General features: G+C 36.7%; 1 protein-coding gene and 2 long non-coding RNA genes across 6 annotated transcripts in view; 2 read left to right on the forward strand and 1 right to left on the reverse strand.

Moving 5' to 3' along the window:
* The window catches only part of LOC309626870, a 604,516-nt gene that overhangs the window by 488,159 nt on the left and 102,294 nt on the right, over nt 1–14,063 (forward strand). The gene's annotated exons all lie outside the window — the stretch shown is intronic.
* The window catches only part of RAB27A (RAB27A, member RAS oncogene family), a 70,737-nt gene that overhangs the window by 13,583 nt on the left and 43,091 nt on the right, over nt 1–14,063 (reverse strand). For all 4 annotated transcript variants that reach the window (XM_082388190.1, XM_082388189.1, XM_082388192.1 and 1 more), the window contains 3 exons: nt 11,657–11,831; nt 3,126–3,211; nt 1,042–1,145 (listed from right to left, as the gene is read on the reverse strand). In XM_082388190.1, the coding sequence (XP_082244316.1) occupies nt 1,042–1,145; nt 3,126–3,211; nt 11,657–11,809 (343 nt within the window). In that variant the 5' untranslated portion in view covers nt 11,810–11,831. The remainder of the gene's footprint in view (nt 1–1,041; nt 1,146–3,125; nt 3,212–11,656; nt 11,832–14,063) is intronic.
* On the forward strand, nt 3,219–9,527 carry LOC309626856. The gene is made up of 2 exons (XR_014243447.1): nt 3,219–5,722; nt 6,042–9,527. It is a non-coding gene; the product is annotated as an uncharacterized lncRNA (long non-coding RNA).

Below are 14,063 nucleotides of genomic sequence, written 5' to 3' on the forward strand. Positions count from 1 at the left end.
TGCGGTGGCTTCTTTTGTTGTGGAGCACGGGCTCTAGGCTCGCGGGCTTCAGTAGTTGTGGCACGTGGGCTCAGTACTTGTGGCGCAAGGGCTTAGTTGTTCCGCGGCAGGTGGGATCTTCCTGGACCAGGGCATGAACCTGTGTCCCCTGCATTGGCAGGCGGATTCTTAACCACTGCGCCACCAGGGAGGTCCCTCATTTTTTAAAATAAGGTTTTCTACTATAAAAACCACAGCCCATTACCCTTTCATAATACCAAAACTCCAAATTTTTAAGTAGTGGGTGTTTCAAAATAAGTGTTTTCACTTTAAAGATTTGGATGTTAAGAATTTAACATCATAGCCCTCTCAATAGATTCTCTAAGGCAACACTAATACAACCAACAGAGGAAAACGTACATTTGCAACGCAAGAAAATGCTACATTTGGTCAAGTAGCAGGATTTTAAATGGCTACTATAACCAATCATGTAAGAGATTAGGCTGTCTCCAAAGAGCCAAAATGCAGGTTCATATATATTGTGCTGGGGACCACTCTGGCCAATGCAGTTCTAGAGGTTTCTATGACGAGATCCTCTTGGTAAATGCTCTGGCCCTAAAAGTAGAAAGGGGGCCTCTAAATACAGAAGAGACATGGAGCCAGGGGTAGGGTCCATTAAGTTTTCAAAAGGGTCAATGTAATATATGTTTTAAACCCTGAGATGGTAAAATAGCTGATAGCACTTCTCTAGGCTTCTATTGCCTCATCTATAAAATGCAGCTAAGAGTCCCCTTTGTGGAAAAGACTGATGAAGAGATTACACAGAAAGCACTCCCTATATCTAGAGTGCAGGATGCACTCAACAAATGAAAGTTAGCATGACTAGGGAAAGCAGAGTATTTCAGTTATCTTCGCCCCTAAACTAAGAGCCTTGCTCCTTTAAACAGCATCTTAAACAGCACTAGGAGCTCTTACAAAACAACTTACAAAAGAAGTAGAATATAAAAGGGGTTTTATTGCAGGGAGTGGGAAGCAAGAGGCATGGAGACTATTAACACTTACTTATCCAGTTTCTGACACTGAGGAAACTTTGCTCATTTGTCAGATCAAAAAGCAGAAGAAACCCCATAGCATCTCTGAAGAATGCGGTTGTCAAGCTGCGGAACCTGGGAACATAAAGCAGATTGGTCACCTAAACCATGGCCCCACTCTTGAAATATAAAGCCACCAGCAGTGCCCTCAGCCTCTTACAACAGTTCATCAAAAACAAGTTAGATGTTTAATAACATGCCACTGTTTCTAGTAACTTCACATTATATGTGCACATTATACATGCATAAATCTTATTTGTGCAAGATTTACTGAATTATGCTATTACATTAATAGATCATTTCAACAGTGTAAAATTATGTACATAATCAATGACATTGGATAGCATACAAAATATAGTAAATAGGTATCTAGAGCAAGAAAGAATATTTGAAAACAAATCTAGACTTTCTAAAATGCCAACAATTATCCAAAGTTAAACTTGCAATTTTCTTTTAAAATAAAGACCATCTGTGTAAACTTTTAAAAAATTTTAAATAAGTTAGATGATGATATTCCAAACATGTATAATAACACTTATTTATCTAACTGATAAAAGTTTATGTGTTAATAGGCCATGTGATTTAAAAACCCATCCCTTGACAGGGATGACAAGAACTAGCTCGTGATTCCTTAGTCGCAGCCAAGAATTTATTGTACAATTAAGAGTTAAATAGGCCAAAAGCAATGGTGCTTGCTGTGTTTGTCTTCTTTGTCCTGTGAAAGCTTGACTTGATTTAACATCACAATGTGTTCCATGACCTATTAATTTTCAGTCTCTAAAGAAATCTCTTATCTCTGAGAACCATTTCTTTGGCTTTAAGGTGGGGATAGTATCCCCTCAGTCTCCCCTGAAAGGTACTCTCTCCACCAAGGATTTATCCTGCTCTCTCCCCCCTCCCTCCCTCTAGTAGCAGGTTTTCTCTTACTTTGCTTTTATGCAAAGCCTGCAACTGACAGGCATAAGCTCCAGGGAAGAAGATACTGGTACGAATCTGTCATCTAATCCGCTCTTCTAAGTTTTCTCAAATATTTCTAATCCATGTTTTTACAAAAAGAGTACTTATCTTTTAGAGATACGTACCAAAATAGTTACGAATGAAATAATTTGCTATTTGGGATTTGTTTCAAAATAATTGGGCGGTGGGGGTGGTGAGAAGAGGTGAGGGATATACGTGAAGTAAGATGGGCCACAACTTGATGGCTGTTGAAACCAAGGAGTTAGTACCTGAGTTCACCGTTCTCTCTTCTCTACTTCTGCATATACTCGGAGTTTCCCCATAATAAAAAGTTAAACAAAATCCTTCAAGGAAATTGTGAGAGATAACAGAGCTACAGCTAACTAAAAGCAACTTCAAACAGACTTGTGGTTGCCAAGAGGGGAGAGGGGTGGGGGAGGGATGAATTGGGAGTTTGGGATTAGCAGATGCAAACTTTCATAAACAACAAGGTTCTATTATATAGCGCAGGGAACTATATTCAATATCTTGTGATAAACCATAATGGAAAAGAACATAAAAGAGAATGTATATATTTGTATAACTGAATCACTTTACCATACAGCAGAAATTAACACAACATTGTAAATCAACTATACTGCAATTTTTAAAAAGTAACTGTATATGAAGATTTCATGTGACATTTTTGTCAAGCAACCTCTGACCATATAAATTAATTCCAATGAGATTTTCTACTAGGTTTCAACAATCAGGTAAGAATAATGCATGCAACTCTACAGCTTTCTTTGTGGTTGAGTAAAGAGCAAAAGCAAATGGAGAAAAGTATACAGGTCTAAAAAAAGGGTGGGAGAAAAAGAAAAAAGTCCAGAAGTAAAAGGGTCCATTTTGAAAAGGATTCATTTTTCCTTTGACCTTGTATGAAATAAAGCCACCATTATCACCTCAGACTGATACATTTCCTGCTAATTTGGCAGCATGTCTTATCCAGGTGCAAATCAACTAATCAGCTGGCCTTTTCCTACTCAGGTCACTGTGTGAAGAGCATAGTTGTTTTTCCCCTTTCCTCCAGTAAGGAGCATGTAACTGAAGATCTCATACCTCTCCTGCCCTGCTGTGTCCCATAACTGCAGGTGGATTCTCTGGCCTCTGCCAATGGCTCCATCTGGTCCATTGGCTCTGTACACCTAAAATGGAAAAATGAAAGAGAAAAAGAGAACTTCTGAGAGAACTTCTTCTCACTTTCCTATTCAGTACAACTCCCCTAAGCATCTAAACTTCTAAGGGAAATCCCATCTGGAATACAATCTTATTTGTATTTTATTCCAAATAATCGTCTTTGGGTAACACAATAATTTGTATTAAATGATGTATGCACATTATATATCTTTATAAATATATTACAAAATATGCAAGTAATACATAATTTGTATTAAAAAATAATAATCAGCTCACCTTTCCTCAAAGTCCCCTCAGGTCACTAGTTTCAAGAAATATTACCTTCTCCCATCCTATCTTTAAAAAGTACTCTTAAAACAATTTTACAGGAAGGACCTCTGAAAATCTCTTCCTCCATCAAAGCAATAAAAACACTGGCAAAAATAGTCAAAATCAACTTTTTCCAAACCCTTAAAATTAACAAAAGCTTGCAACATTCCAAGGAGCACCTATTCAAGAAAAACAGCTGAATATCAGTAAAAATTGTAAGTTTTGTTTGTGCTGTTTTAACTTGTCCTATTCCCATTCCCCCTCCCCAGCTCCAGTGTAGCCTTGAAAACCAACAGATGCACAACTACAGTAGCTGTGAAAACCATCAGTGCAGCAACCACTGTAGGAAGGAGAGGCAGAACAGGTATGGAGTTCCCCAAAAGTCTCATCCCCAGAGTAGTGTCTGAAATCTGCCTGTGAAGCTCCATTCCCAAGTCTTGTCTTTATTTTATCTGACTTAGCTTGCTCTATGAGAAAACCCTATCCTTAGACCATTTGTTGAAAGCAATCAGCAGCAATTATTTAACATCACAGCTACCAAAGGCAGCAAGACCAGTTGGACCTAACAAAAATCTAACCAAAAATCTTAAAGATAAGATATGAGATGTCCACAGAGAGATTTGAAAAGTTTCAAAATATTCCTTGGAACCTACTAGGCCAGGCTCATGTGCATGGTTGTACATATGTCCAGGAAAGACCTAAAAATGCCCTAATCTCTCACCTTTGGCTGACCTTGAGGCTCTTCTCAAGCAGAAGTGAAGGCTAAGGCAGAGTTGTAAACTGCCTGCAGGAGCATTAAGCAAACATCCCAGAACACACACACAGAGTCCCGCAGAGAAAGCTGAGAGATATACTGGCTCAAGAATTTAAGAAACTATCTGTCCACTCATTAGCTGACCACTAAGTTAACTAAGCAGAGACTTCAGTAGCTGCACGTAACAAGAAATACAGACTTCACAGAATTAGCCCAAGAACATCACGAAACAAACAGTGACAACAAAAATAAACGGGAAAAACAAGAAACCCTTGGGAATGGGGAGGAATCTGATTTCCAGAGTTGCTACATTCTATCAATTTAAATGTTCAGTTTTCAACAAAATTTATAAGACACACAAAGAAATAGGAACACACACACAGATAAAGCAACCAAAAGAAACCATTCCTAAGGAAGCCCAGATGTTGAACTTACAAGACTTTAAATTAGCTATTATAAATATGTTCAAAGAACTAAAGGAAATCATGTCTAAGGAATCAAAGGAAAGTATGAGAATAATGCCTCACTGAATAGAGAATGTCAATAAAGAGATAGATATTATAAAAAGTAGTAAACAGACATTCTGGAGTTAAAAATTATAACTGAAGTGCAATATTCACTAGAGGGTCTCAAGAGGAGACTTGAACTGGAAGAAGAAATAATCGCTGAATCTAAAGATAGGTCAATTGAGATCATCTAGTCTAGGCACAAAAGAAAAAAAAAAAGAATGAATAAAAGTGAAGAGAGGGAACTCCCTGGTGGCACAGTGGTTGGGAATCCACCTGCCAGTGCAGGGGATGTGGGTTCGAGCCCTGGTCCAGGAGGATCTCACATGCCATGGAGCAGCTGGGCCTGCGTGCCACAACTGCTGAGCCTGCACTCTGAAGACTGCGAGCCACACTACTGAGCCCGTGCACCACAACTACTGAAGCCCACGCACCTAGAGCCCGTGCTCCGCAGCAAGAGAAGCCACCGCAATGAGAAGCCTGCACATAGCAACGAAGAGTAGCCCCCGCTTGCCGCAACTAAAGAAAGCCCATGCGCAGCAACAAAGACCCAACACAGCCAAAAATAAATAAATAAATTTTTTTTAAAAAGTGAAGAGAGTCTTGGAGACCTATGGAACACCATGAAACATACAAATATATGCATACTAGCAATCCTGTAAAAAAATAAAAATAAAAAAAAGGAGAGATAGAAAGAGGCAGAAAAAATATTTGAGGAAATAATAGCCAAAAACTTTCCAAATCTGATGAAAAACCTTCATCTGCACATTCAAGAAACTCAATAAACTCCAAGAAGGATAAACTTGCTGATATTGACTAGGCATATCACCACCAAACTGTCAAAATCAAAAGACAGAGAGAATTTTAAAAGCAGCAAGAGAAAAGTGATTCAGTACATGCAAGGGATCCCAATAAGACTAAGAGCTGATTTATCATCAAAAAAAATGAAGGCCGGGCTTCCTTGGTGGCGCAGTGGTTGAGAGTCTGCCTGCTAATGCAGGGGACATGGGTTCGCGCCCTGGCCTGGGAAGATCCCACATGCCACGGAGCAACTAGGCCCGTGAGCCACAACTACTGAGCCTGCGCGTCTGGAGCCTGTGCTCTGCAACAAGAGAGGCCACAACAGTGAGAGGCCCGCGCACCGCGATGAAGAGTAGCCCCCGCTTGCCACAACTACAGGAAGCCCTAGCACAGAAACGAAGACCCAACATAGTAATCAATCAATCAATAAATAAATCTTTAAAAAAAAAAAAAAAAAAAAAAATGAAGGCCAAAAGGCAGTAGAATGACAAAAAGTGTTGAAAGAAAAAAGACTGTCAACCAAGAATCCTATATCCAGCAAAGCTATCCTTTAAAATTAAAAGAGAAATTAAGACATCCTCAGAAAAACAAAAACAGAAAATTCATTGCTAGCAGAACTGCCCTGCAAGAAATAATAAAGACAGAGCTTCAGGCTGAGATGAAAGGACCCTAGCCAGTAATTCGAATCCATACAAAGAAATAAAGAGCACCAGTAAAGATAACTACGTGGGTCAATATAAAAGACAGTATAAATGGTTTTTTGCAACTCTTTTCTTCCATCTGATTAAAATACAATTGCATAAATTAATAATCATAAACCTGTGTTGATGGGCACACAGTGTATAAAGATGCAATTTGTATGACAATAACAGTGCAAAGTAAGGGGTAGGAAATGGAGCCACATAAGAGCAGAGTATGGCATTGAAATTAAGTTGGTATTAATCCAAACTAGATTGTTAAAAATTAAGATGACAACTGTAATCCCTAGGGGAACTATTAAGAAAATAATTCAAAAAATATATAGTAAAAAATGAGAAGGGAATTTAAATAGTATACTGGAAAATATCTATGTAACACAGTTGCAAAGAAATAACAAAACAACAGAAAAAAGATAAGATACACAGAAAACAAGTAGCAAAATGGCAGATATAAATCCTACTTTATTAGTAATTATATTGAATGTAAATGTATTAAAGACTCCAAGTGAAAGGCAGGGGTTGGTAGAATGGATTTAAAAACATGATCCAACTATATGCTATCTACAAAAGACACACTTTAGATTCAAAAAGGTGTAAGGAAAAGGATGAAAAAAATATATACCATGCAAACAATAACAAAGAGAGAGCTGGAGTGGCTACACTAATATGAGACAAAATAGATTTGAAGACAAAAAGAGCTACTAGAGACAAAGAAGGATATTTTATAATGATAAAAGGGCTGATTTATTAAGAATACATAGGGATAAAAAGAGAAATAAACAATTTGACAATAATATTTAGAGACTTCAATACTCTTTCAATAATGGATAAAACAAGCAGGCAGATGAACAAGGAAACAGAAGACCTGCAGAACACTGTAAGCCAACTAGACACAATAGACATCTACAGAAGATTTCACCCAACAACTGCAAAATACACATTCTTCTCAGGTACACATGAAACATTCTCAAGGACAGACCATATGTTAGGTCATCAAACAAGCCTCAATAAATTTAAAAAACTGAAGTCATACAAAGTATGTTCTCTAACCACAATGTGGTAAAATTAGAAATCATTAACAGAAAGAAATTTGGAAAATTCATGAATATGTGGAAATTAAACAATACAGTCTTAAATAACCAATGGGTCAAAGAAGAAACACAAGGGAAACTAGAAAATACTTTTAGATGAATGAAAAGCACAACATACAAAAAATATCAAGTGAACTTAAAGCAGTGCTCAGAGGGAAATTTTTAGCAGTAAACACCTATATTAAAAAATGAGAAAGATCTCAAATCAATAAACTTCAAACTCAAAAAACTAGAAAAATAAGAGTAAACTAAATCCAAAGCAAGCAGAAGGAAAGAAATAATAAAGATAAGAGTAGAAATAAATGAACTTTTCTTTGAAAAAAAATCAAGAAAATTGATAAACCTTTAGTTAGACTAATCAAGGATAAAAATAGAAGACTCAAATTCTTAAAATCAGAAATGAAAGAAAGGACAACACTACCAACCTTACATATGTAAAAAGATTATAAAGGAATAGTATGAACAATTGTATGCCAAAAAATTAGGTAGCTTAGAAGAAATGGAGAAATTCCTAGACCCAAACAATTGAAACTAACTCAAGAAAAAATAGAAAATCTAAAGAAACATATAACCAATAAGAAGACTGAATTCATAATAAAAATAACTTCCCACAAAGAAGAGGCCAGGCCCAAATGTCTTCACTGATGAATCTGATCAAATGTTTACAGAAAAATTAACACCAATCCTTCCCAAACTCTTCCAAAATATAGAAAAGAAGGAAATACTTACTTCCCACCTCATTTTAGGAGGCCTATATTATCCTGACACCAAAATCAAAGATACGAGGGGAAAAAAAACTACAGACCAATGTCCACTCTGAATACAGACACCAAAATACTAGCAAGAAGAATCCAGAAAAATATATAAAGGATTATATACCATGACTGAGTAGAATTTATCACGATAACAACAAGATTGGTTTAACATACAAAAATCAATCAATATTGATTTGTAATGGAATAGAACAGTTGTAGAATAAAGGACTAAAACCACGTGACCATTTCAATAGATGCAGAAAAAGCATTTGAAAAAGTCCAACACCTTTCATGATAAAAATGCTCAACAAATTAGGAATAGAAGGGAACATCCTTGACCTGAAGAACAGCATCTATGAAAAATGCACAGCTTATATTACACTTAATGGTGACTGAATGCTTTCTCCCTAAAAGACAAGACAAAGATGTTCTCTCTCAACACTTCTATTCAACATTTTACTGGAGGTTCTCATCAGGGCAATTAGGCAAGAAAAAGAAACAAAACATACTCAAGTTGGAAAGGAAGAAGTATAACAGAAGATGGGAATTCCGAACATCTATTTCCTATCTTGTATATAGGAAATCCTAAGGAATAAATACACACACAGATACATACACCCCCTACACACACATGTACAGGTTATATTAGAACTAATAAACAAGTTCAGTAAGGTTCCAGTATACAAGCTCAACTTACAAAATAAATTGTATTTCTATACACTGGCAAGGAACAATTCAAAAATAAAATTAAGAAAACAATTTAATTTATAATAGCATAAAAAGATTAAGATACTTAAGAATAAATTTAATAAAAAAGTATAAAACATATTCTGAAAGCTACAAAATATTGTTGAAAGAAATTAAAGAAGATCTAAATAGGAAAACATTCCACGTTCACAAATCAGAAGACTTAATAGTGTTAAGATACCAATACTCACCAAATTATTCTACAGAGTCAATGCAAACCCTATCAGAATCTCAGCCAGTTTCTTTTGTAGAAATTAACAAGCTGTCCCTAAGATTCATATGAAATTGCAAGGAACCCAAAACAATCGTGAAAAAAGACAAAGTGGGAGGACTCATGCTTCCCAATTTCAAAACTTACAATAGGGGCTTCTCTGGTGGCACAGTGGTTGGGAGTCTGCCTGCCAATGCGGGGGACACGGGTTCGAGCCCTGGTCTGGGAGGATCCCACATGCCGCGGAGCAACTGGGCCCGTGAGCCACACCTACTGAGCCTGGGCATCTGGAGCCTGTGCTCCGCAACAAGAGAGGCTGCGATAGTGAGAGGCCCGCGCACCACGATGAAGAGTGGCCCCCGCTTGCCGCAAATAGAGAAAGCCCTCGCACAGAAACGAAGACCCAACACAGCCAAAAATAAATAAATAAATAAATAAATAAAATAAAATAAGGTACCGCTTACTTTAAAAAAAAAAAAAAACTTACAACTAAGCTACAGTAACCAAGATAGTGGCATAAGGATAGACATATAGATAAATGGAATAGAATTGAGAGTCCAAAAATAAACCCTTACATTTATGGTCAACTGATTTTCAACAAGAGTGTCAAGAACATTCAACAGGGGAAAGAATAGTCTTTTCAACAAATGGTGCTGGGACAATTAGATATACACATGCAGAAGAATGAAGTTGGACCCCTATTCACCCTATACCCAAAAATTAACTCAAAATGGATCACAGATCTAAATGTAAAAGCTAAAACTATTTGCATATCATATATCTGATGAGAACATTTATCCAGAATAAACACACAAAAAAACCTCTTAAAACTTAACAACAAAAAAACAACCAATTTCAAAATAGGCAAAGGATCTGAACAGACATTTCTCCAAAGATGATAAACAAATGGCCGATAAGCATATGAAAAGGTGATTGTTCCACAATATTCATCATTAGGGAAATTTAAGTCAAACTTGCAATGAGGTACCACTTCACACCCACTAGAATGGCTACAATCAAATAGACAACAAGAAGAGCTGGTGAAGATATGGAGAAATTGGAACCCTCGTACATGGTTGGTGAAGATGTAAAATGGGGCAGCATCTTCCGAAAAATGTGAAAGTCCCTCAAAGTTAAACAGAGAGTTATCATATAGCCAGTCAAATCCACTCCAAGCCTATATAAGTATACTGAAAACATAAGTTCACCCAAAAAATGTATATGAATATTAATAGAAGTATGGTTCATAACAGCTAAAAAGTGAAACAACCGAAATGTCCACCTATGGATGAATGGACAAACAAAATGTGGTATACCAATACAATGGAATATTATTTCATCATAAAAAGGAATGAAGTTCTGATACATGATACAACATTATGCAGAAAACATTACACTAAGTAAAAGAAGCCAGACGCAAAAGGCCACATATTGTATGATTCCTTTACATGATAAATCCAGAAAGTAGATTAGTGGCTGGGGGAGGGAAAATGGAAAAATGCCAAAGGATATGAGGTTTCTTTTGGGGTGATGAAATGTTCTAAAATTTGGTAGTGGTGACAGTTGCACAACTGTGAATATACTAAAAACCCACTGAATTGTACATGTTAAATGGGTCAATTTTATATAAATTATATCTCAATAAAGTTATTTTTTAAAAACAAAGTTATAAAATGGGGATTAGTTAATAAATATAATCACAAGCATATAGGGGAGGGGCAAGATAGGGGTAGGGAATTAAGAGGTACAAACTACTATATATAAAATAAATAAGCTATAAGGATATATTGTACAACACAGGGAATATAGCCAATGTTTTATAATAACTATAAATGGAATATAACCTTTAAAAGTTGTGAATCACTATATTGTACACCTGAAACTTATACAATATTGTACAGCAACTATACCTCAATTTAAAAATAATTTTTTAAAATGAAAAAAAAAAGAAAAAAAAAACAGACTCTCTGGTAGTGGAAGGCTTAGGGTGGATCAGAGGGAATGAATATTTCTGTCCTAGAAGCCAGAGACCATTCATTTTTCCCAGGTAGAATACTCTCCACTGCAGGGTTTTTGTCATTAATCTCCTGACTACTTGTTGACCTGCTTCATGGGAACAGCTGCTTTTTCAGTAAGAAATGTAGTTCCTGGACATACTAACCTCCTGCCTTCCTCCCTACCCCACAATAACTTGTCTTGCTGTCCTTTGAAAAATAAATTAAATAAAATTTTTAAAAAATATCCTCTTCCCTTATTCTGCAGAACCTTGCTGTTCCCTTGGTTACCTCCCAGATCCACATGCCCTACCGCCATTCCCATCCCTACTCCAACCTCACACTCCTGGTGGGATCAATGAGTTCTGCCACTTAGTGTTCCCTATGCGATAGCTGAGGCCTTAATTAAGAGAAAATCCATTAAAAATGATATCAAAAATTGAAGAAATAGCCCACAAAACAGGGGTATGAGGACTCTTTAATTTTAGATTCCAACCTTTGTCCTCCTAATTCCTACAAAGTAAACAAAACAGACAGGCAAATGTTGGCTCAGATTATGTTTTTATATAGAAGGATACAGAACTTACCACTCTCTTTTCCCTGAAATCAATGCCGACTGTCGTGATAAATTTGGAGTTAAATTTACCATCTGTGTACTGGTAAAGTACACTGGTCTTCCCTACTCCAGAGTCTCCCAGAGCTAAAAACTTGATGAGGTAATCATAGTCTCCATCAGACATAATGAAGAACTCAGTGGTTCACCTGAAAAATACAAACAAATATATATTTACCAAAAACCAATTAGAAAATATTAGAATCTTCCATGAATAAAATGACTTCCTTTAATATCCAGTTCATCAAGTACTTCTACGTAACACTTATGTGCCTAAGGGTTCTGTGAAGAGAGGATTAGACATTATTCACTATTCCAAGGACTTAATCATTTGCTAGATGAGATGCTACTGAACTTGTAAATAACTAACAGTTTAGGTTAAATTTATTGTGCATATTATAGTACTGTTAAGACAAAAATTCCAAGTGAGAATGAAAATCAAAAAGATAATGGTCACTAAGGCTTATACGCAGATCGTGTAGAACAAGAGTTGACAAAACAAAGAAAGAAAGGAGGAAGGAGAATGTTACAGGAATAACAATAATTCTTAGAGTGCAAGTGGTTCCAACTGCCCCTCCTTTTTCAAAGTCTCCTAGTGCTGCATCCTTGGCTTTTCTCTTTTTACGTGGACATTGAGGCAATTTCATTTATCCTATGCATTTTCACATGTGATTACCATTCCTTCAAAGATAATGTTAAGTTCACAAGTAAAACTTGGTTTGCACCTTCCTTACAAATTATTATTGTTACTACATATTAAATCAGATCTTTCTAGAATATCACTGCTCACTTGAGAACTGAGTTCCACCATGAAGGGCTCATTTATCTACATTTGCCTTGGTATTCTACAGGAAATGCTACCAATTCAGCTCTTCAATATTGGTCTACCTTTGAGAAGAAATATTCTTGGTTTTACAGCAAGATCTAACCATGGTTACTTTTTATCCTTTGCAATCAGCAAATAGATTCAAACTATTCAAAATATCAGTCTGACTAGAAATATAGTCTGTCTCCAGGGAAGGCTTACTTCTTTTTATCCTCCCATTTCTAATACCGATAAACCCTCCTGAAAATCAGAAAAACAATCAGCTATTCCGTTACCACTGACAACTCTACCTGCCCATTCAACATACATATTCACCCATCCACATACACATCATATGCCCTACATTAGATGCTGCTGATTTTCCTCTCATTGTCCCCTTTTCACCCAGCCATCTCCTGCCCAGAAACTTTACCACAATTCTCAACGCTTCCTATAGGATTATTTCTACAGATCCATAAAATTCATAAAAGCTCAGGCAAGGACATTTATTGATTTTCAAGGTTGCCTCCCCCACCCTATCCTCAATTTGGTGACTCACCTTATGCTCAAAAATCCTGAATTCTGATCCCCAAGAGTTGCTGCAGTGACTTCCACAGAGTCCCTTAGTGCAGAGCTGTGGCCTCACATTCAGATATGGCTGGTCAGTCGACAAGGGCAAAGCCTCTACAAACATTTGGCATTCTATTTACACACTATAAGGAGTGACACTGTACAGATGATGGCTTTCCTATGTTATAGCTTCTGTACTCACAGGTGCAGGTTGCCAGTATTAATGGTGTGTAACAGAATGCCTCTCCAGAAGATGACCACTTGGGTACAAATAAAGATTCTAGTATGTTTTATCACAGTATCTCACTTGGCTCCAAGTTATTCATAAATAAGAGCTAAGAATTGAAAAGTAGGTCCAGATAACATTGAATCATTTTTGGGGGGGGGGGCTCCCCTCCAAATAAATGAGGAAGCAGAAAGCAACTCCAAATTCTGCAAGGAGAATGATGCAAGAAGTCGCTGTGGCTACCTTATTTCCTCTTTATTTTTATTTTGAAAAAAGTTGGTCATTTTTATAACTAGTTTCTGTATCATTTCAGGTACAGGAGAAAATGTCACCAATGGCATACTCTTCTAGAATTCTCTAAACCTACTTGAATGGAATTCAAAGACAGATGAACCTATCTCTGCTGCACCAAAATTTAATATGTTTAGTTATCATGGGAGAAGAATTACACAGGTAAGTCTACAAATGATCTTCATGGGTTTTGTCTTCTATTCGTGATGACAGCAATATATAACAGTTTGTTCCCAAACCAAACCATCATAAAGGAAGTGTTAACAAACAAAATACCACAACTGAAGGTATAGATACCACCATTGAAATTAATCATATTTTACACTCTTCAGACTGTACCTTTAGACAATTATCTACCTTGCTGACCTGAAAATAAATGCTCAGACCTTCCATTTTCTGGGTTCAGTTTGCTAAAGAATGAAACAGAACCCAGAGAGTTTAACTCATTTGCACAGTCTAGAACATGTGTCTCCTAACTTCAAGTCCAAT

The sequence above is a fragment of the Balaenoptera borealis genome (genome assembly GCF_965194805.1).
Source record: "Balaenoptera borealis genome assembly, chromosome: 3".
NCBI classification, from domain to species: Eukaryota; Metazoa; Chordata; class Mammalia; order Artiodactyla; family Balaenopteridae; genus Balaenoptera; species Balaenoptera borealis.